The 24,941-nt window shown below is 44.3% G+C and overlaps 1 protein-coding gene across 2 annotated transcripts in view; it reads left to right on the top strand.

The window, feature by feature from the left end:
• LOC141119193 (charged multivesicular body protein 3-like) overlaps positions 1–7,710 on the top strand; it is a 29,420-nt gene extending 21,710 nt beyond the window's left edge. For both annotated transcript variants that reach the window (XM_073610971.1, XM_073610970.1), the window contains one exon: positions 1,908–7,710. In XM_073610971.1, the coding sequence (XP_073467072.1) occupies positions 1,908–2,044 (137 nt within the window). In that variant the 3' untranslated portion in view covers positions 2,045–7,710. The remainder of the gene's footprint in view (positions 1–1,907) is intronic.
• Positions 7,711–24,941: the final 17,231 nt, after the last annotated feature.

Here is a 24,941-nt window from a genome sequence, read left to right on the forward strand (position 1 = left end):
AATCCATCAACTTGGGTACAACCAACATGCCAGGTTTTACAAACGATTATCACTAGCGGCTGCTACATGCCCTAGCAATAATCACAAACTTTTCCTGGTTGGGGGGGAAGCTTCAGGTCAGGACTCTGTGCAGGCCAGTCAAGTTCCTCCACCCCAAACGCACTCATCCATGTCTTTATGAACCTTGCTTTGTGCACTGGTCCAAATCATTTAGTGGAGGGGAGATTATGAGTTTATTAACCACTTGCTGCCCGCCTGCCGTCATATGACGGTGGGACGGTGCAGCTGTTGTTCTGGGCCGCCATCATATGACGGCGCAGACCAGGGGGCGCGCGCCGCATCGCTCTGGTCCCAGTGCGCATGCCCGGCGGCTGCGATGTCCGCCGGGCACTCGCGATTGCCCGGTAACCGAGCAGGACTGTGGATCTGTGTGTGTAAACACACAGATCCATGTCCTGTCAGATGGGAGGAGACCGATGGTGTGTTCCTTGTACAGAGGAACGCCGATCGGTCTCCTCCCCTTGTGAATCCCCACCCCCCACAGTTAGAATCACTCCCTAGAAACACATTAACCCCTACAGCGCCCCCTCCTGGTTAACCCCTTCATTGCCAGTCACATTTATACAGTAATCAATGAATTTTTATAGCACGGATCGCTGTATAAATGTGAATGGTCCCAAAAATGTGTCAAAATTGTCCGATGTGTCCGCCGCAGTCAGATTAAAAATCGCAGATCGCCGCCATTACTAGTAAAAAAAAAAAATAATAATAAAAATGCTATAAATCTATCCCTTTATTTTGTAGTCGCTATAACTTTTGCGCAAACCAATAAATATACGCTTATTGCGATATTTTTTACCAAAAATATGTAGAAGAATACGTATCGGCCTAAAATGAGGAAAAAATTTGTTTAAAAAAAAAAAAAAAATTTGGATACTTATAGCAAAAAGTAAAAAATATTGTGTTTTTTCAAACTTGTCACTTTTGTTTTGTTTATAGCACAAGAAATAAAAAAACGCAGAGGTGATCAAATACCACCAAAAGAAAGCTCTATTAGTGGGGAAAAAATGATAAAAATTTTATTTGGGTACAGTGTAGTATGACCGCGCAATTGTTATTCAAAGTGCGACAGCGCTGAAAGCTGAAAATTGGCTTGGGCAGGAAGGGGGTGAAAATGCCCAGTATGGAAGTAGTTAAAAGCCAATTGGCACATGGGTAGAAAAACAAGAAGGCACATCGATATGTCTGTGGCAGAGGTGGTTCAAAGGAGCTGAAAGCTCCAGATACTGGCGTGCCCAATTTATGATTGGATAAACCTGGCTGGAAGCATCAGCAGAGGGAACCAGGTCGGGAGTGACATTGGTGAGAGACTAGGAATGCGGCATCCGCTTCTATCTCAAACCTTTAATTCTAACCTGCTACGCTTAGTCTGGTGTCCTCTTGTGTTTCCTAGTGTTAAAATCAGCACACTTTTTTTTTTTTTTTTATTTAATAAATTTACACACTTTACTATATTAACACACAATATTTGTCCTGCATTAAATTCGGATAGGAAAAGGTCAAAACCGTATTGGTTACTGTCTTTAGGAGAGGAAATAAGGGAAAAATCTCACTAATGGGTAAACTGCAGCTAAGACTTGACCAAAGTTCCAACACTTCCCCATGTTGCTAAAAATACATTTGTTTTTGTTGCTGTCTATGCCCCTATGGGGGATATTTCCTCTTATTTGCTGTGTTGGTGACCACTCTCTCTCAAGGAAAGGAAATAAATAAAAACCTCCCCTAAAGAGAGCAATAAAAATCTAGTTCTCACTCCAAAGAGAAACCATGTTTGTCTGTTAGGCTTAAAGGATAATAAGTGTGAATTTTAACCTTGATCTGTTTTTTTTTTTTTTTTTTTTTTTCAGGGGCCCTGGGCAAAGCTCCCAGCAAAGTCACTGATGCCTTGCCAGAACCGGAGCCAGAGGGCGCCGCCGCCGCCGTTTCTGATGAAGAGGAGGATCTGGAAGCCATGCATTCGCGACTGGCTGCCCTTCGCAGCTAATGGTGACCGTGCAGTTTCTCCAGTACTGAGCGACTTTGTTTTCCTCTATATGTAACTTTCTTTTGTGAAAGTATTTGGGGTAATATATCTATCTTTGGCTTATTAAAGGTGGCAAAACCCTTGTGCTGACTCCTCCCCCTGGTACTGGTATTCACATCTTGCTTGAGAAGGAGGCACGCTGAAGGCAAAGACTGGACATCTTTCCGTGCCCATAATGTACTTTGCACTCTCTATCTCTCTCTGCTGCCGGGCAGGCCTTACTCTTAACGGGAAATAACCAATTGAACGATTTTACCTGCTGGGCAAGTTTAGTGGAATAGACTACCAATGGACAAAGAGAGGAGTCTGCATCCATCATTAATGTCATTGCACTCTGTGTAAACCATTATTACCAATGTCTTAGTCGCAGCATATTCTTCCTCCACCACGTGGCCTGGTTCTCCTTTTAAAGACATTTGACGTATGTTTGATCCTTGTACCTTACCATAGATATATTGTACAGTTTTAGCACTCATCCATATAAGGCTGCCTAACTGGTAAGAATCATTTTCATTGATAGGGCACCTGGTACCTCATGGAGAAGAGGTAGTGATTTTGTAAGCTTGGGGATTTGATTTTTCAGGTAAATATTCTTGGTTCCTAGTGCATAAAAGGGTCAGTCCACCCGAACTGATATTCCAGTTATAGGTGGCTGCTGCTGGGACGGTTAAGTCACTGGCTTATCAATTTATCAGTCTAGGATTCAGGGCTCACAGGTGAGCTTTTGATCAATTGCGATCATGAACCCCCTTTAACCACTTTCTGACCAATTGCTCACTTTTTTTTTTTTTAAAAGGGCTAGTTGTCAAGGAGGGGTTAAATTGTATGCTATGATAACCATCTCATCGGTAATCCTACATACAGTCAATCAAATGATTGGCTGTTACAACCCTGTTGTAGTGGCTGAAGTGATCTTTCATTACAACACAAAGAGGCAAACCGAGGCCCTGTTCACACTTGGGCCATTGCGATAGTGGGCAGAATGACAGCGATTCTGCCTGCGATCTCAAAACTGAAAAATCGCACTACGCTTGTTCAGGATCTGTTGTGATTGCCGAAAATTGTTGCCCAAAAAAAGCTGACTTGATTAAAGAGAAAAAAAAAAAGATCTGAGTCATAACAGTGAAACAATAAGGCCCCATTCACACCTGGGCGTTCCCATTGTATCTGCCCGTGATCCCAAAACACTCTACAAAACTGACAAATCGCACCATGCTTGTCATAAATTGCACTGCAATTGTGGCAATCTGCATCGTGAGATATTTGTCACTCAAAAAGCAGTAGAAGCTTCTTTTGGGCACCAAGTTTTGACAATCGCGGCAGAACCGTACTCACGTTTAGGTGCCATTGAAAATGAATGGCACCTGAACAAGTGTGGTGTGATTTGTCAGTTTTGCAGAGCGTTTCGGCATCGCAAGCAGAATCACGGCATTTCTGCCCACGTTTCCTAATGCCCAGGTGTGAATAGGGCCTTAATGCTTCAATGTTATGACTGAGTAACATCCGTTTCCACCATAAGCTCCAGTGAGCGCATATGATTTGAATTTTGCTAACAATCCAGTTGTTTTCATCTTTTCCTAAGGCGTAACTATACTCTCCTTCTCTCCAGTGCTGTGGTGTCTGTCCCAGAGCTCCCCACCAGCTGCTGATCTCTTCGGCTGGCCTGCTTCTGGGTACCGATCATCAATCGTTTTCATTGGCCAGGCCAAGGTGACGTCACTCCTGCGCATGCGCAGCAGTTCAATCATTTTGGTATTACTGAAATTTTACATTGAGTTGCACTTGACAGTTTTATAGCAGCTAAATAAACTCTCATCATTTTTTAATTTTAGAAAATAATTGAAGTAAGGGAGATGTCAGTTAGCATTGGCAGCTCTGTTGCTGAGCCAATGACTTCTCAGAGCTAAAGAATCTCAAGCTTCAATACCTTTTTATCATGTAACCCAATGCAGTGAATAGTGATCATGGCCTACCACTGTATCTGCATTGGTCACTGTTGTAGACAGAAGCAACTCTGTATCCAGGTACTGATCACAAATAATATAAACCATCACAAATCTCTGCTACAAAGTGGTTGCTGGGACATGGCTGTAACATCCAATAGAAAATAGCCAACATAGAGTGGGGAGCCCCTTGTAATGGCAGCTGATGAGAGATTGGGTTTTGAACTGGAAACTATTTCAACATCAGAGTTATTCGGAGAGCTAAAAAGCCAGTTGGTTGGTCTGCCGCAAGCATCTGTCTATAACTGCCAGCAGTTTTGGTTGGATTGGTGCTTTTGTAGCCTGAATTTCTGTAGCGCCGGCGCAATCCATGAGACGGCTGCATCTTGTGAAGGTGACGGAACTGTTGCTGCTGTTCCCTTCCACTAATAGGTCTGTTTGATCTTATCCATAAGCCCCTGTCAGTTTGGAAACACAGTAATGAGGCTTGTTTAGGTACACTAGGAAAGTGGTGATGTCAATACAAGAAATCCACAAGACTACAACTGTCCATTTATCTAGTGCAGGCTAGAAAGTGAAATTTAGTTGATTTTGATATGGGCAACACATATTTTTTCTTTCTTTTTTTTTTTTTTTTTTTTTTTTTTATGGAACCTGTTAAAATAAAAATAATAGACACTGCCATTGCTGACTTGTTTTTGTAGGTGAATGTTCCAGGATTGCCATTTTTATCCTTCCTTCTCTAGTTCGTGAGACAGTGACCTGAAACAAACATGTTGAAAGAGAAGTATTAGCTTGTAAAAAAACAAAACCTTTTACTCACCTAGATGGATGCAACATTGATGTGATGCTGCATCTGTCCCCCGCTTCTTCTAAGACTGAGAACAGAGCGATCAAAGACCTCTGATCCCTCGGTTCTCAGCCTTCAGCGAGCAGAGAGTCTGAGACTGTCAGTCACTGGCTCTCTGCTCTACCCCTGTGGAGGGAGTTGGAGCGGCTGGCTCAGCAGATCGCTGAGAGGCTGAGCCAGCTGGCGGTTCAGGCTTCTGGGCAGATCCGGACCATATGGTGAGGATCTTTTCAGAGCCTGGCCTGGCTCTCTGACGTCAGCCGACAGTGGGCTTTAGCCCGCTGTCTGCTGAAAATGGGTCACAGGAGTGCAGAAGGAACTGAACCCCCTGTTATCCCTAGGAGAAGTGTAGCCAAAATAGTTTTGGCTATACTTCTCCTTTTAAGTGTATGGATACTTTGACATACCCATTGCTTGTGACTTGCCAAGCAAGAATAAGAAATCAGCCTTGAACTATACACCTGCAAAAACAAGTCAGCATTGGCAGCTCCCATGTTTGTCTCCTGGCAAGTTCCCTTCAAATAGACACCTTCTCCCCCCTATTGGCAGCTGATGTACCGTAACTTAACACTACAGAAAAAAATATTTCTTCATGTGCAATTTTTAAATAAAATCTATATAGAGAATTGTAGGCTTGACCCCTCCCCCACCCCACAGGTGAGCAGCAGAGCTTCATAGATGCAAAGCAAGGCATATTGGGAATTGTATAACTGGTGTAGGATGCATTTTAACACTTTAAACACCAGAAGGTAGTCATTTTTAAAACTCTTTTAGGCTAAAGAGGGCAATTTGTTTCCGAATTTATTTGAAGCTAAACTCTGAGCAAATATAAGGACACAAATTAATTCAGCTCTGTAGTGATTAACCTTTTCTTATAAGTGCTCATATTTACAGCAGGAAGGGTGGACCTGAAGATCCACACACTGCACATATGCATTTGTGGCAGGTGAGGTTTCTGTGCTAAAAGTGTGCTCACTGCACACTCAAAGAACAGTGATAGAGCTGTCACAAATAGCTCCCAGTCTTTGGTTGTGATCGGGCTGGCAGAGGGGGTCTCCGATTATGAGAGCACTGTCACAGCCAGTCGCAGTGAACACATGCTTGGGAAGCCGCCCCCCCCAAAGCCCAACACTGCGGTGTCAAGACCCATTTAAAAGTGAGTCGGAATGGGTTAAAATATCCTTAAAGGACAATTGTAAAGTATATTTATTTAATTACTCCCCCCCCCCCCCCCCACCTTTTATGATTACTGTCGATTAGGTGCTCTATTTTATCCTTTTAGGCTGGGTTCAAATATATATGTGAATTGGATGCATTTTTATCAGCATCCAATTCACATAACGTGAATGTGACCGGCTCTCACATGCCTGGGGCAGAAAAGGGTCCTGGATGTTTTTTGGGTCCGGTTCAGGCGCAAATTCAGGCAAACATTCTCACCTGGATCGGTGAACAGAAACGCACCGGACTTTGGACTGGAAACCGCAGCCTTACATGCGTGAACCCGGCCTTATACCCTCCGCCCTGATCCAGTGGTCTTCATTGTGTGGCCCTGCTCGGAACCACATTGTCTTCCTTCTGAAAGTGGCCTATTTTACTTTACATGCGCACTGTGGCCCCATTCTGTCTTATGGGACTTTCCTATAAAAAGAAGTGAGGATAAATCTGCAGCAGACACAGATATTATTATTATTTTTTTTTTTCATTTTATTTTTAAATTTGAATATAGAAAAGTAAAACTCCACCAGATTTTTATTTTTTTGTCTGTGTCCCTCTTGCAGATATTTCCCCACTTTCTATGGGAACTGTTGTTAGCAAAACAGAATGTGAATGAGCTCCAGATAGCAGTGAAGACCTCACAGGGATTCTAATCCCTCCCTACTGTATCCAAAATGACATAAAAAAGACCATGAGTTTTACAAATGTCCCCCCCAAATAGAAAGCCATTTTGTGGGTTGGGCAAACATTTTCCAAAGGGCAGCCTCACCACGGTATGGCCAAAAGCACGTGGTAGCCCTGATGGAATTGGATATGTGGTCTATGGCAATCAAGTTTTTACCCTTAATGTTGACTTCTGGGATGTGGATATACCAGCTTGAAGCTGATTGACCATTGTGGTGATAAAGTTGCACGATTTCAGGAGCTTTGGGAAAAGAGGCCCCAGTGTGTCGCTTATTCACTAACATGTTGTCCCATTCCACAAAATGACTTCACACGGGTTTCTCAGGTATATGTTGAATCTTTCCAATGGATCACACTCTAAAAAGCTCACACAGCTGCCACTGCAAATAAGTAAGTAAAAATGTAAAGACGTGTGAAGTTTATTACAAAACTTCACACGTCTTTTAGAGAACAGACATTTGTAAGTGCAGTGGCAGCTGCATGAGTCTGTTTTCCATTTCCAAGATTATCTATGAAGACATCAGTTTCCATCTTTATAATATTTGTTTGATTATATTTCTTGGAGGTTTCTGGCATTTCTGTTTTTAAAATGTTGACTCTTACCTGTATGCCAAAAATATGTACAGTAAAAGTGAAGTCTGTAAAATGCAAGCCGCCGTTTTGTGAACAAAGCATGTTTTCAGCACACATGCTCCCGTGATGGCTTAGCAAGTTGAAGGCCACAGGCCAAATTTACGTCCATAACATCACCAATACTGTAAGCAAAAAAGAAAATAGTTGACTCTGTTGCGTAGCCTAATTATAATAGCCTGGCACAAGAATTTAATAGAAATTGGCTGGCGTGGGAGTGTTTAAAATGTGTGAATCCTCTTATTTTTCTACAAGATGGAATTTGTGTGGCACTGTAACTATAATAAAGGCTGTTTATACACTTACTGGGGTCTTTCTTCGTTTTGACAATATACTCCTGCACAGGGCTAGCCAAAACAAGTACTTTTTTTTGGTACCCATAAAGTAAGTTGACCAGATTTTTAAAATGAAATCCGGGGACATATTGATTTTTTTTTTTTTTTTTTTTAATTGGCAAATGGTAAACTTTTTTTATAAGCATATTTTCCTCAAATTATTTATGTAGTGTATGTGTTTATGGAATAATTGTATGATACAGTGCCTTGAAAAAGTATTCATACCCCTTTTAAAATTTTCCACATTTTGTCATGTTACAACCAAAAACATAAATGTATTTTATTGGGATTTTATATGATAGACCAACACAAAGTGGCACATAATTGTGAAGTGGAAGGAAAATTATAAATGGTTTTCTTTTCTTTTTTTTTTTTTTTCTTTTTTTTACAAATAAATGTGAAAAGTGTGGTGTGGATTTGTATTCAGCCCCTTTACTCTGATATTCCTAACTAAAATCTAGTGGAACCAATTGCCTTCAGAAGTCACCTAAATAGTAAATAGAGTTCACCTGTGTGTAATTTAATCTCAGTATAAATAAAGCTGTTCTGTGAATCCCTCAGAGGTTTGTTAGAGAACCTTAGTGCACAAACAGCATCATGAGCATCATGAAGGCCAAGGAACACACCAGACAGGTCAGGGATAAAGTTGTGGAGAAGCTTACAACAGGGTTGGGTTATAAAATAAAATAAAAAAAATATCCTAAGCTTTGAACATCTCATGGAGCACTGTTCAATCCAACATCCGAAAATGGAAAGAGTATGGCACAACTGAAAATCTACCAAGACATGGCTGTCCACCTAAACTGAGAGGCCAGGCAAGGAGAGCATTAATCAGAGAAGCAACCAAGAAGCCCATGGTACCTCTGGAGGAGTTGCAGAGATCCACAGCTCAGGTGGGAGAATCTGTCCATAGTCATGCACTCCACAAATCGGGCCTTTATGGAAGAGGGGCAAGAATAAAGACATTGTTGAAAGAAAGCCATAAGAAGTCCCGTTTGCGAGAAGCTATGGGGTGGACATGGCAAACATGGAAGAAGATCCTCTGGTTAGATGAGACCAAAATTAAACTTTTTGGCCTAAAAGCAAAACGTTATGTGAGGCAGAAAACGAACACTGCACATCACCTTGAACACACCATCACCACCGTGACACATGGTTGGTGGCATCATGTTGTGGGGATGCTTTTCTTCAGCAGGGACAGGGAAGCTGGTCAGAGTTGATGGGAAGATGGATGGAGCCAAATACAGGGCAATCTTAAAAGAAAACCTGTTAGAGTCTGTAAAAAAACTTAAAACTGGGGCAGAGCTTCACCTTCCAGCAGGACAACGACCCTAAACATACAGTCAGAGCTACAATGGAATGGTTTAGATCAAAGCATTATTATGTGTTAGAATGGCCCAGTCAAAGTCCAGACCTAAATCCAACTGAGAATCTGTGGCAAGACTTGAAAATTGCTGTTCAGACGCTCCCCATCCAATATGACAGAACTTGAGCTTTTTTGCAAAGAAAAATGGGCAAAAATGTCACTCTCTAGATGTGCAAAGCTGGTAGAGACATCCCCAAAAAGACTTTGCAGCGAAAGGTGATTCTACAACATATTGGGGCTGAATACAAATGCACGCCACACTTCACATATTTATTTGTAAAAAAAATTGAAAACCATATTTTTTTGGATATGACTACCAAATGTTAAGAAAATAAGATAGAGAAAAAACTTTTCAATGCATAGTTTGTATTTTATTCTTACCAAAGAATTTTGGTTCAACAATAACAATGTAAATTAACAATTCAGAACAGTAAAAGATTGCATAGTAGCACGTAGGATACCTTTGAACATAAATAATCAAATATTAATAGTACTATGTACGGAGTGCAGTGTTCAGGGGTGTCCTACATATAGAGTGCAGAGATTAGGAATGCGTTACGTACAGAGTTCAGGAGCACGCTATGGGGTTTATTTACTAAAGGCAAATCCACTTTGCACTACAAGTACACTTGGAAGTGCAATCGCTGTAGATGTGAGAGGGACATGCAAGGAAAATAAACAACATTTTAGCTTGCACATGATTGGATGATAAAATCAGCAGAGCCTCCCCTCATTTCAGATCTTCCCCTCAGATTTACAGCGACTGCACTTCCAAGTGGACTTGTAGTGCAAAGTGGATTTGCCTTTAGTAAATCAACCCCTATGTGTAGCATTCAGGCATTTAGCGCCTCTCCTGTCACTCCAGTGTGAAAACCCCATTGTAGCTCTGACTGTATGTTTAGGGTCATTGTCCTGCTGGAAGGTGAAGCTCTGCCCCAGTTTTAAGTTTTTTTACAGCAGAGATGCTGTATCTCAATCCGCCTCTGAAATCAGGCTGCCGGGTCTAACTAAAGATTTTTGGCTAATGCAGCTGGAGCTGCTGTATCCCTCCACAGGATAAAGAGTCCCCAGATTTCTGGCATCAATAGAGAATGTGCATGTACAAGAAAAAAAATTGTTACATATGCAAGTAGTGGCATCTGAATTTTAGGGTTGCTATGAGGGTGCGACCTTTCCCTAGCCATGACTAGCTCTGTGACGTTAGCCAGCAGCTGTTTGCTGAAAACAGGTCACAGGAGTGCAGAACGCACTGCATTCCTGTGATCCACAGGAGAAGTACAGCTAAATGAGCAGCTTTGGCTGTACTTCTCCTTTTAAGCCCGCTCGGGGGTGCATTTCTGCAAATAGAGTTGATTTGGTCAGGATCAATGCCATCCTCCATGTTGAGAAATACAGGCAGATACTTACACGCCTCCCTGATGGTATGACATGATGGATGATTGGCCCCAAATTTATTCTGCAGCTGGACAACGACCCCAAACATGCAGCCAATGTCATTAAAAACGAATCAGCGTAAAAAAAAGAACAAGGAGTCCTGAAAGTGATGGTTTGGCCCCCCACAGAGCCCTGATCTCAACATAATGGAGTCTGGAATTACATGACGCGACAGAATGATTTGAGGCATCCTATATCCACAGAAGATCTGTGCTTAGCTCTCCAAGATGTTTGGAACAACCTACCGGCCGAGGTCCTTCAAAAACTGTGTAGAAGTGTACTTACAACCACTGGCAAAAATTATGGAATCACCAGTCCCTGAGGATGTTCCTTCAGTTGTTTATTGTTGTAGAAAAAAAGCAGATCACAGACATGGCCAAAAACTAAAGGCATTTCAAATGGCAACTTTCTGGCTTTAAGAAACACTAAAAGAAATCAAGAAAAATAATTGTGGTGGCCAGTAACAGTTAGATTTATAGAACAAGCACAGGGAATAAATTATGGAATCACTCAACTCTGAGGAAAAAATTATGGAATCACCCTGTAAATTTTCATTACAAACACTAACACCTGCATCAGATTAAATCTGCTTGTTAGTATGTAGGTAAAGAGGATAAGTCATCACGCAGTGTTGCACAAGATGTTGGTTGTTCACAGTCGTCTAAAACATGGACCAAATACAAACAACATGGGAAGGTGGTTAAAGGCAAGCATACTGGTAGACCAAGGAAGACATCAAAGCGTCAAGACAGAAAACTTAAAGCAATATGCCTTGAAAATGTACAACAAAACAAATGGGAGGAAACTGGAGTCAACATCTATGACCGAACTGTAAGAAATTGCCTAAAGGAAATGGGATTTACATACAGAAAAGCTAAAGGAAAGCCATCTCTAACACCTAAACACAAAAAAACAAGGTTACAATGGGCTAAGGAAAGGCAATCGTGGACTGTGGATGATTGGATGAAAGTCATATTCAGTGATGAATCTCGAATCTGCATTGGGCAAGTTGATGATGCTGGAACTTTTGTTTGGTGCCGTTCCAATGAGATTTATGCAGACGACTGTCTGAAGAAAACATGCAAATTTCCACAGTCAATTATATGGGCTGCATGTCAGGTAAAGGCACTGGGGAGATGGCTGTCATTAAATCTTCAATAAATGCACAGGTTTACATTGAGATTTTGGATGTTTGGGGATGATGAAATCATTTATCAAGATGATAATGCATCTTGCCATAGAGCAAAAACTGTGAAAAAATTCCTTGAAGAAAGACACATAAGGTCAATGTCACGGCCTGCAAACAGTCCGGATCTCAATCCAATTGAAAATCTGTGGTGGAAGTTAAAGAAAATGGTCCATGACAAGGCTCCAACCTGCAAAGATGATTTGGCAACAGCAAGCAGAGAAGGCTGGAGCCAGATTGATGAAGAGTACTGTTTATCACTCATTAAGTCAATGCTTCAGAGACTGCAAGCAGTTATAAAAGCCAGAGGTGGTGCAACAAAGTACTAGTGATGTGTTGGAGTGTTATTTTGTTTGTTTGTTTTTCATGATTCCATCATTTTTTTCCTCAGAGTTGAGTGATTCAATAATTTATTCCCTGTGCTTGTTCTATAAATCTAACTGTTACTGGCCACCACAATTATTTTTCTTGATTTCTTTTAGTGTTTCTTAAAGCCAGAAAGTTGCCATTTGAAATGCCTTTAGTTTTTGGCCATGTCTGTGATCTGCTTTTTTTCTACAACAATAAACAACTGAAGGAACATCCTCAGGGACTGGTGATTCCATAATTTTTGCCAGGGGTTGCAGAAGAATCGATGCTGTTTTGAAGGCAAAGCGTGCGTGAGTGTTAAACTAAGTATTAAACACGTCACCATTTTTCTAGGTAAACATATTTCTAAGGGTGCTATTGACATTACATTTTTGCCACATGTCGGTAACAATCCATGCAATCCATACATACAAAGAAACCAAAATGAATAAGTTCAGAAATTAGGTTATGTGTAATAAAATGGAATGACACGGAAAAAGTATTGAACACGCGAAGAAAGGGAGATGTAAAAAACGCATGGAAAGCCAAGAAACCAGCTGAAATCTATCAGTAATTAAAAAGCAACCCTGACCCTTGCCAGTTCAAATTGATATCAGCTGGTTCAGTCTCAACTGATGGCCTATAAAAAGGTGTCTCATTACCAAGGTGTCACACAAGAAACATCTCATGATAGGTAAAAGCAAATAAGTTTTTCTCAAGACCTTTGCAGCCTTATTGTTCCAACACATACTGATGGCATTGGTTACAGAAGGATTTCTCAACTTCTGAATGTTCCAGTGAGCACTATTGGGGCCATAATTCGGAAGTGGAAAGAACATCATTTCACCATAATCCAGCCAAGACCAGGTGCTCCTCTGAAGATTTCTGACAAAGGAGTGAAAAGAATTATCAGAAGAGATAACCAAGGACCACTTGTGGAGAGCTTCAGAAAGACCTTGAATTAGCAGGTCCAACTGTTTCAAAGAAAATAATAAGTAATGCACTCAACCGCCATGGCCTGTAAGCATGCTCACCATGCAAGACTCCATTGCTGAAGAAAAAGCATGTTGAAGCTCATTTAAATTTTGCTGCTCAATTTTCTGTTAAAAAAAAAAAATTTGCTGCTCAACATTTAGACAAACCTGTGAAATACTGGGAGAATATAGTCTAGTCAGATGAGACCAAAATGTATCTCTTTGGATGCCATAATACACACCATGTTTGGAGGTCAAATAGCAAATCACCCCAAAATTAAACCCATACCAACAGTGAAGTTTGGAGGTGGGAACGTGGTGTGGGGCTGTTTTTCAGCATACGGCAAACTTCATGTCATTGAAGGAAGGATGAATGGAAAAATGTAATGTAAGACATTCTGGATAAAAATCTGCTCCCATCGACCAGGATGATGAAGATGAAACAAGGGTGGACATTTCAGCAAGACAATGATCCCAAACACAAAGCCAAGGAAACTCTCAATTGGTTTCAAAGAAAGAAAATAGAGCTGCTAGAATAGCCCAGCCAATCACCTGACTTGAATCCAATAAAAAAATCTATGTGAAGAACTAAAGATCAGAGTTCATAGAAGAGGCCCACGGAACCTTCAAGATTTGATGACTGTGTGGAAGAATGGGCCAAAATCACACCTGAGCAATGCATGGGACTAGTTTCTCCATACAGGAGGCATCTTGAAGCTGTTATTACCAACAAAAGATTTTGTACAAAGTATTAAATACATTTTAGTTAGTGTGTTCAATACTTTTTCCCTGTGTCATTCCATTTTATTACACATAACTTCATTTCTGAAGTTAATTGTTTTGGTTTCTTTGTATGTATGGATTACATGGACTGTTACCACCATGTGGTGAAAATTTCATGTCAATAGCACCTTTAGAAATATGTTTACCTAGAAAAATGGTGATGTGTTCAATACTCTATTTTACCCGATATATATCTATACATATATCACACACACACATATATATAGATATATATATATATCTATATATATATATCTATATATAGATATATATATAGATATATATATATCTATATCTATCACACACACACACGTAGAACTCCTATTATAGTACCCTTTGTGCTGGCCTGAAGGCTATGCTCACACAAAGTTTAGCACAAATGATTTAACAGACAATACCTGACTTTACCAGCAGGTGCCAGTATAGGTTACATTTTGTTTTTATTGCAGCTATCTAAGAAGACACTAGAGGTCGTTGGGAGCTTTCAGTGTAACTACAAAGACATGTTTAGATTATAAATCTCCTTTAATTGGAATGCTTCTTTCTCTAATGAGCTACAGTCATATATCTTATTTTTAATGGAGCTGGCCTTACAAGTAAAGCTTTCCTTTGAGAAATATGGAGACTGTCACTGCTGACCTCCTGAAATTTCCAGTTGCCTGGTTGTTATGCTGACCCAGCACAAGTTATCAATAGCTCAGAGTTGAATAACATGACAGGCAGACAACCGGCATTTGCAGAATGAGAAATTAGCAATGTCAGCCTTGATGTTTGTCAAGAAGATTTTCTTTCAGCTTTAGTTCCTGAAGCCGAGCTTGGTCCTATCCTATATAAAGGTCCTATGTTATCAGACTTCTTAGACTGTATATACTTGTAGATTTTTTTGAAGATTTGATTTAGTATCATTAGCTTTCCGTTTTTCAGCTTCGACCTCTGCCAACTTGATTTTTATTTTTTGCAGCTTATATTAGATTCATAGTTCATTAATTAATACACTCAACCTTCAGTCCCACACATACCTATGCAGTTTAATGTGCATCAAAACCCGTGCAAGGTTCTCCCTCGTTTTTGATGGTACTAGTTCACACATACACAGCTAGTTGACATGAATGAATGAATAATAATAAATATTTTAAAAAAGCTCATGTCCATTTTTACATCCATTGACATGCATTACAAGGGCTTGTAGCCTCCCTGGCGCTTTTCCCGAGTGTGGCTCGGGGTTAAAATTCAGCACCATTAGTGGTAACCCCGAGCCACACTCGGGATTACATCTCAGGATCCTGGTGCCTCCTTACTTACCTTGTCCCCGGGATCCTGCAATGTCCCCCGCAGTGTCCAAGGGCTCCGTCCTCCTCCGAAGCCTCTCTGTGCCAGGCTCCGTTCCCTGCGAGCATCGCGACGCGCGGGGGCGGAGCCTGGCGGCAAATTCAAAATAATGTAAAAATCATAACACATAAAGTACTGTAATCTTACAGATTACAGTACTGTATGAAATGATTTCACATCCCTTTTGTCCCCAGTGCTTTGGCCCATGCCCTGCATGCAGTTTTACATGATATACACTGCTCTTTCTGCCTGGAAACTGGAGATTGTCCATAGCAACCAAAAAGTGTCCCTTTACGTCAAAAGTGACTTTAGACCAGCTAGAAAACAGCGATAGTAAATTAGAACACTTGCAGAATTGAGCGATAGTGAATCGTGGGGAAATTTATTTTATTACTATTTAGTTTTATTTTTTTTAATTATTTATTTTTATTTATTATATTATAATTTATGTTTTTGTGTTTCAAACTTTATCATACCCGGGATATCTACTAGACTCTGGTTTGGACAGATTTAAGTGCGTTATTGTTAAGATTTACAGACCTACAATATAAAACGCCAAATTTCCATGCAAAATAATTGTACCGCTTTCAGCACCTAAAATCCGAAAGAATCATACCGCCAGGGAGGTTAATAGGCATAGTCGCACATGTGAACAAATCAAGATGCGTGTCAAAAACTTACGATGCAAGCTCTTATGTGTGTATCAAGCCTAAAGTGTTAAAATGCTCTTTTCCGCCCCCATATTATATTTAAAAGAAAATCCAATCTAGCCACATGTTTCTTTGTATTGCCATTGTCTGGCTACTTTCATCAAATGAAAGTTTGATAAGCACAGACACCCACGTCTTGAGTTTAGGTGGATTCACAGGAATCAGAAATTCGAGCGATGTATGGCCAGCTACAGCCAGCAGACTGCAATGCACAATAATTAGGCACATCACTGTTTTTTTTTTAAATGTGTGGAGCCTATTTTCTTATTTTTACCATACCAGTGCTTTTCAAATGTACCCCTTTGTTCCTATAAGAACAAAAATGTGTGCAGCGCTTACAGTTTTTCCTGGAGGGAAGGCAGACTTCTTGTATGTCTAAGTAACACATCCTCTTGGACTAGTTTGGGGCAATTTGAATCACCAGAATGCCCTCCCTCTCAATCCTGTGGATCAGATGAGGGAGAAGCTGGGGTAAAGGCAGAGATTAGACCCGTGAAATCACCAGTTAACTGTAAAGGTCCAAGGGTCCTTTGAACTGGCGACAAACCTGGCCAGTTTGTTGTTGAATCTAGACGCCAGAAATTACTTCTTGTGTCCCCCACCTAGGTCTTGGAACACTTCCGGGTGTTCTACTGAGAAAAAAGCGCCCCGCTAGCGGCCGAAATGCGCCGCAAATCTGACGGTAAAACGCCGCTATAAATAGCAGCGTTTTACCGCCGACGCTATAGGCGGCTCAGTGTGAAAGGGGTCTAAATGCTATACATTCGTTACTGTATAAGCCCAGATGAGATAAATCATCCTCATCAACATGCATCATTACTAAATACAACCGACAACATGCTAAAGTACGACATATTTATAATAAATTTTGGTACTTATTGGCAGCTGACCAAAAGGTCTCTAAATTTATTAAACCTCACCCGGAAATCACCTTTAAACGATCTCGATCATTAAGAGACACCTAGGTAAGTAGTCATCATAGCAACCTGGCTACCATTAAAACCAAATCACCGGGTACCTATCCTTGTGGCAAGTGTAATTTTTGCCCCTTTATTATAGAGGGGAAAAGTATTATGCTTCCCAATAACAATATCTGGACCCCCAAACATAGGACTAACTGCCAATCAGTTGGCTCGGTATATCTAATGAAATACTCCTGCGGAGCGTTTTATGTGAGGAAGACAAAGCGCCCACTATTCTGAAGAATCAGAGACCATGTATCTCTGATTTCCAAACACAAGATGGAAACACCAAAAAGCCGTCAAGTGGAGCTGTACCATAAATTTGATCTCAAGTCCATTGGCTTTTTAAGCCTTGAACATCTTTCCCAAAGTGAACACGGGGGGGATATTGACAACAAGCTCCTCCAGTTGGAGACGAGATGGATCTATTCGCTACAGGCGACTCAGTTCCCAGGCCTTAATGAGGGGATTAGCTATAAGCCTTTTCTGTGATCAGTGTCTTTCCCCTGATGTGTTTATCTTTGGCTTTTTTGATTTGGTGACTAGGAGTGTTGGCACCTGTTTGGAGATGTTAGCTATTGATTTGGCCATATTTTTCATCTATCCTCTTATTCTTTGCTATTCATCTACCCTTCGGTGATATGTGACTTCATGTGTATGTTATACTTTGTGTACCTGACGGGTTGTCCCGTTTGATGTTGCCAGCTATATAATTTGCAATATAAGGAAAGGAATGTATGGCTAGTTATATAGAATATTTCATGTGATTTTCTCATTTCCTTATTATACAAATGTAATTAATATTCAGGTTATTGAAACCTAATTATTGTGATGCACATATATGGCCACACTCATGCTCACTGCAGCCCCTCAGTTGGGTAGGTCTATACGCACACAATTTATTTTATTTATTATTTATTTATTTTTTATTTTTTTCTCTCTTCTACACCCATTCCACTTGCAGTCTCTCTGGTCCCTCGCCAATAGATCCCCATATGGGCACCCAAGGGTGTGCAGTAGAGCTAGCAACTTGCCCTCTCGCGTAGTGCTGCCCCGCTGCACGCCCGCCTTGAGGTACCCTGTTTTCCTATGGCGCTCTGGTCATACAGCGATCAGTCTACCACATACCACCTTTCCAGACCACAATTCCACTCTGTTGGTCTGGTACTGTTTCCACTGCAGGCTACAGTGGTGTTTGACTGTTCACCGGAGGTCTTAGTTACTTCCGACTTCTGGTATCCGGTCTTCAGTCCATAGGACATGGACCTTCCCTTTGCGTCCGCTTGGCGTCAGTGTGGCGTGACATCACACGCTGCATTTTGGTGCCATGGGGAGGGATATTTAAATCCCATACCTCACCTTTCTCACCTTTCTGGCATCCTCCCACATCTATGTTCTCTCCTAGCTGTGGTGATTGGGGCAGGGTGTAACCCTGCACACAGTGGTGAGACATATTGAGGTGAGCAAACTTTCTTGAAGCTATAAGGATATATTTGACATTTTCCTAATGTATAGCATTTACATATATTTATATATACACATTTTTAGAATTCGTTTGACGGTGTGTCGGTTTCGTGTATTTGATCGATATATACCAACGTCCTCCTTTGTGCCTCTCTGTCCGCATGAGCTCTCAATAGAGATAATTTTACTTAACTGGATTATGGTGAGTACAGTCCATTTACAAGTTTGTGTTATAGACCTATGCTCTCTTTATCCTCAACTTATTGTCCTTACAATTTATGATATATATTGCAGGTATGGTCACACCTCTATATGACTGATTTATTAACATAAAATACACATCCCTCCCTACAGGAGATCTGGCATTTTTCTGCACCGGTCTGAAAGCAGGCCCTTGGGGGCCCCCTTGGACACTTTCCCAGTTGCGCTCTTTCCGAAATTCATTCATAAGGTATGGAGTTTGCGTAGTTGGGGTGTCTCAGTGGCGGAATTACCAGGGTCGCAACAGTCGCACTTGCGACTGGGCCCTGGAATTCTGCCAGTGGGGGGGGCCCAAGACGCCGCACCTCCCCTGGCTGGCATCTAACTATACAGGGGAGGGGGGAGGGGGCGATTGGCATCTATGTGATGTCTGCGCTCTGCGGGATGTCCCTCCAGGCAGCACACAGTTCACTTCCCGAGTATCAGTGAGTACAATGGAGAGGGGAGGGGCCTCTGACCCGAGCAGGCACCAGATTCAGTGCACAAGTTTGCCCCTCTGCTTGTACACTCTGAGTCTTGTTGATACATGCTCGGGTCAGAGGCCCCTCCCCTCTCCATTGGATACAATGATACTCGGGAAGTGAACTGTGCTGCCTGGAGGGACATCCTGCGGACATCACAAGGAAGCATCCTGCTTCTTCCATATGTGCTTCTCATGTAAGTTAAGCACAACACCTGTCACCTTCCACACTGGCCCCCACCTGTCACCTTCCACACTGGCCCCCACCTGTCACCTTCCACACTGGCCCCCCCACCTGTCCCCTCTCACACTGGCCCCCACCTGTCCCCTCTCACACTGGCCCCCCACCTGTCCCCTCTCACACTGCCCCCCCACCTGTCCCCTCTCACACTGCCCCCCCACCTGTCCCCTCTCACACTGGCCCCCCACCTGTCACCTCTCACACTGGCCCCCCACCTGTCCCCTCTCACACTGCCCCCCCACCTGTCCCCTCTCACACTGGCCCCCCACCTGTCCCCTCTCACACTGGCCCCCCCACCTGTCCCCTCTCACACTGGCCCCCCCACCTGTCACCTCTCACACTGGCCCCCCCACCTGTCACCTCTCACACTGGCCCCCACCTGTCCCCTCTCACACTGGCCCCCCCACCTGTCACCTCTCACACTGGCCCCCACCTGTCCCCTCTCACACTGGCCCCCACCTGTCCCCTCTCACACTGGCCCCCCCACCTGTCCCCTCTCACACTGGCCCCCCACCTGTCCCCTCTCACACTGGCCCCCACCTGTCACCTCTCACACTGGCCCCCCACCTGTCACCTCTCACACTGGCCCCCACCTGTCCCCTCTCACATTGGCCCCCACCTGTCCCCTCTCACACTGCCCCCCCACCTGTCCCCTCTCACACTGCCCCCCCACCTGTCCCCTCTCACACTGGCCCCCACCTGTCCCCTCTCACACGGGCCCCCACCTGTCCCCTCTGACACTGGCCCCCCACCTGTCCCCTCTCACACTGGCCCCCACCTGTCCCCTCTCACACTGCCCCCCCACCTGTCCCCTCTCACACTGGCCCCCACCTGTCCCCTCTCACACTGGCCCCCACCTGTCCCCTCTCACACTGGCCCCCACTTGTCCCCTCTCACACTGGCCCCCCACCTGTCCCCTCTCACACTGGTCCCCCACCTGTCCCCTCTCACACTGGTCCCCTACCTGTCCCCTCTCACACTGGCCCCCCACCTGTCCCCTCTCACACTGGCCCCCCCCACCTGTCCCCTCTCACACTGGCCCCCCCACCTGTCCCCTCTCACACTGGCCCCCCACCTGTCTCCTGTCACACTGGCCCCCAACTGTCTCCTGTCACACTGGCCCCCACCTGTCACCTGTCTCCTGTCACACTGGCCCCCAATTGTCCCCTCTCACACTGGCCGCCACCTGTCTCCTGTCACACTGTCCCCCCACCTGTCCCCTCTCACACTGGCCCCTACCTGTCCCCTCTCACACTGGCCCCCCCACCTGCTACATAGCCCCTCTTTTATCACACTGCCCACGTCATACTATTTCCCCATCATACTGCCCCCACTTGTCTCACTGTCCCCGTCACACTGCCCCCTTGGCACAATACCCTCCTGTCATACTGCCCCTCCATCATTCTGCCCCCTCGTCACACTGCCCCCTTCTGTCATATTTACCCGTCTCCTGTCACACTACCCACCTCTTGTTAAACAGACCCCCCCCTTTCACAGTGCTCTCTCATTACACTGCCCCCCTTTTGTAATACTTCCAAGGTATCCTTTTCCTGTCACACTGCCCCCCTCTTGTCACAATATCCCCCTTTCACACTGCCCCCTGTCATACTGCCCACTCCTGTCTTACTGCCCCCATCATACTGCCCCTTCTTGTCACACTGCCCCCCTTCTTTCACAGTGCCCCCTCTTATCACACTCCCCCCTCTGGTCACACTTTCCAGATACCCTTCTTTGGTCACACTGCCCCCTCCTGTCAAAATACCCCGTCATACTGCCCCTCATCCTTTCACAATACCCCCCCCCCATCATACTGCGGGTCAGGGGCCCTTCATGGGTTCTTGCACTGGGGCCCTGAAGGTTATAGTTACACCTCTGGGGTGTCTGCAGGGGTTGGGGGGTGTGGGGGTGCTGGGGTGAGAGGATCTGTGGGTTTTTTTTTTCTCAAGGGTGGTTTTTGCTCTGTGAGTATGGTGGAGCCATGTTTGTGCAAGCTATATATCTATGTTAACCCTTTGTGAAGTGTGACATATTAATTTTTTGTTTTTCTTTTTTCTACACATCTAAGGTTGAACATGTCATGTGCTTTTATATTTATTAACCAAATATCTTTGTCCTTTTCCTGATGAAGCCGTCTCAGCGAAACATGTCGAAATTTTTGGACGTTGTTATATTTAGTTGTATGTGACTACAGTACTCTCATTTGTCAGTGATAGGTAATATGTGTATACCTATGACCAATGCTGTATCCTGGCCTAGGCCAACAAGGACCAGGCCTAGGGCAGCACTTTGCAGGGGAGCAGCACGGAAAGAGTCCCCGCCGGCTTGCGCTACACTGTTAATGTAGCGCCAGTCTTTTAGGGCGAACAGGGCTGAGAGGCAAATTAGTCTAATGCCCCCAAGAAACCGGCAGCACTGCTTCCGACATGCCGCTTCTAATTTTGACTGTCCTATCATCCTGGACCACAAACCTTCCTCACCGTGCTATATGTTCTCTGCTGCACCATTGGCATGGATATATCTTCTTAGTCCTCTCCATAAAATTTTCAGAAATTTGTAAGTAGAACTATAGGCAACACTTTTTTTTTTTTTTTTTTTCATTTTGCATAGAATAAGGGAGGGTTATAGCCCCTGTCAGTTTATTTTTTACCATCCCGGTCCCATTGCAGAGATTTCCCTTCACTTCCTGCCCCATGGCCAATCAAAAAGTAATCTATGCAAATTAAGGGAATCCATTGCCCCCCCCCAGGCCCTCAGAACTAGTGTCCACACTCAAAAATTTCAGGGGTGTGGCCTTGACAGGAAGGGGTGGGTCATATTTAAATTAGGGGGTGCACGAGCTTAGTCAGGCCTAGGGTAGCACAAAACCTAAATACACTACTGCCTATGACTATGACTGTAAACTGTATTCTCTACTTTTTAAAGTGTTTTTTCTAATAAATATTTGTATATTTTTATATAATTGTGTTTCTGTTCATATGATGTACCCTTAAAGTCCCACACTCTCTACTTCTCTGTTCTACTATTTTTTTATTTAGTTTACTGCAGGTCTTTAGGATTTATTTATTTTTTGTTATTTTACCACACAAGAAAGGAATTTTACTATAACCTCATGGAATGTTCGGCGCCTGGGGGATCCAATTAAGAAAACTACGGTCCTATCGACACTGGAGGGGAGTGGGCCTGGACTGCTCTGTTTGCAGGAAACGCATTTAACTAATGACACTGCGGCACAAATTCCCAACCGGAAGTTCCAAGTTCAATATCATTCAGTACACTCCTCCTATTCGAGGGGGGTGAGTATTCTAGTTGGGAGAGGAGTGGCGTTTTCCTGCAGAGAGAGCTGTATCGACGAACAGGGCCAGTATATTTTCTTGCTTTGATCTATTGAAAACAAACTTTTTGTGTTGGCAAATATTTATATTCCACCTCCTTTCAAGCTGGAGGTTCTAAACAAGCTATTGGAGTTTGTATTGGATAAAGCAGAAACCCCGATAATAGCGGTGGGTGACTTTAACCACTTCCCGCCCGGTCAATAGCATATTGACGTCCGGGAAGTGGTTGCGTTATCCTGACTGGACGTCATATGACGTCCAGCAGGATAACATGCCGGCGCGTGCCCGCGGGAGCGCGCAGCGCGGCGATCGGCGGCGGCGCGTGTCCCTCGGACACAGCGCTTCCCCGATCTAGGTAAACAGCCAGTTCTATTGGCTGTTTACCCCGTGATCGGCTGTGTCAAAGTCACAGCCGATCACCTGTCACAATAAACTCGGCGGCGCGCTCCCTGCGCGCCGCCGAAAGCATCCAGTGTAGTGATCGAGGAAGGCGAGTGTCCCTTGGACACAGCGCTTCCCCGATCGGTAAACAGCCAATGAAATTGGCTGTTTACCAGGTGACCGGCTGTGTCCAATCACAGCCTGTCACAAATGTAAACAAAAAAGTTGCTGTTACTATCTGATCCCTGCTCTCTCCTCACACACCGATCGTGAGAGGAGAGAGCAGAGATCAGTGAGTTATTCAGTGTCTGTCTGACATTACTGTTATTACTGTACTGTGCACAACACGGCCCCCCCAATAAAGAGGACCTGTCACACAGCCCAGCCAATCAGCCCATCTGTCAATCAGCCCATCTGTCAATCAACCCATCTGTCAATCAACCCATCTGTCAACCAGCCCATCTGTCAACCAGCCCATCTGTCACAGGCCCACCGCCATCGGTACCGCCACACAGGCTACCAGTACCGCCATCGGTACCGCCACACAGGCTACCAGTACCGCCATCGGTACCACCACCAGTAACGCCACTAGTACCTCCATCAGGCCCACCATCTATACTGCCACACAGGCCGCTACCAGTATCGCCACTAGTGCCGCCATCGGTACCACCACCACCCGTACCACCGTCAGTACCGCCATCGGTGCCACCACCACCCATACCGCCACCTGTACCGCCATCACCACCTGTACCGCCACCACCACCCGTACCGCCATTGGTACCACCACCACCTGTACCGCCACCACCACCTGCACCGCCACCACCACCTGTACCGCCACCACCACCCGTACCGCCACCGGTACTGCCACCACCACCTGTACCGCCACCGGTACCACAATCACCACCTGTACCGCCATCGGTACCACCACCACCCGTACCGCCACCGGTACCGCCACCACCACCACCACCCGTACCTCCATCGGTACCACCACCCATACTGCCATCTGTACCACCACACAGGCCCGCCAATAAGAATTGCCATAATGTCACAAAGGGTTTACACACCTGAGGAGGCATATGAGATTCTTGCCATGTCGGATGATGGGAGCAGCGGGGAGCTCACATCATCTGGTTCGGAATACGAGCCAGTGGAGGATAGTGGATCAGAGTCCGAGTCCGCGGAGGAAACCGTCCCTCCCAAAAGATTGAGATCAGGACCAAGATCAGGAGATCTGCCCACCACCAGCAGCGCCAGACCCCAGGAAGAGGAAGAGGAGCCCAGTACAAGCACTGGAATTACCACCAGCAGCGCCAGACCCCAGGAAGAGGAAGAGGAGCCCAGTACAAGCACTGGAATTACCCGCCCAACCCGAAGAACCCCGCCCCAGTCCTACCTTCCCGATGCCCTGGCAAACCCCTTATGGTTGCCTGCCAACTCAAGACCTGCTATCATCCCCCCTTTCACCGCACAGCCAGGTGTGCAGCCCGACACTACGAATTTTTCTGAATTTGATTATTTTTCTTTATTTTTCCCCCAAGATTTTCTACAGGATATGGTGGATCAAACTAATTTATATGCATCCCAATTTATTGCTGCCAACCCCAATTCTTCCTACGCCCGCATGTTCCAGTGGCGATGTGTCACACTGGATGAATTTAAAATGTTTTTGGGCCTAACATTCAATATGGGGCTTACAAAAAAGAATGAATCCCATGCATATTGGTCCACCCACCCCATCCAACACATGCCCATATATTCCGCTGTCATGTCCAGGACAAGATACGACATGATTATGCGTTTTCTCCACTTCAGTGACAATTCCCAGTGCCCTCCCCGAGATCATCCCAACCATGACAAATTGTTCAAGATACGCCCCCTAATCAATTCCTTTTCCCAGCGATTCAGAGAAGTTTTCATCCCAGACCAAAAAATTTGTGTGGACGAGTCCCTCATACATTTCACTGGCCGAC

Source organism: Aquarana catesbeiana, linkage group LG01 (genome assembly GCF_042186555.1).
Source record: "Aquarana catesbeiana isolate 2022-GZ linkage group LG01, ASM4218655v1, whole genome shotgun sequence".
NCBI classification, from domain to species: Eukaryota; Metazoa; Chordata; class Amphibia; order Anura; family Ranidae; genus Aquarana; species Aquarana catesbeiana.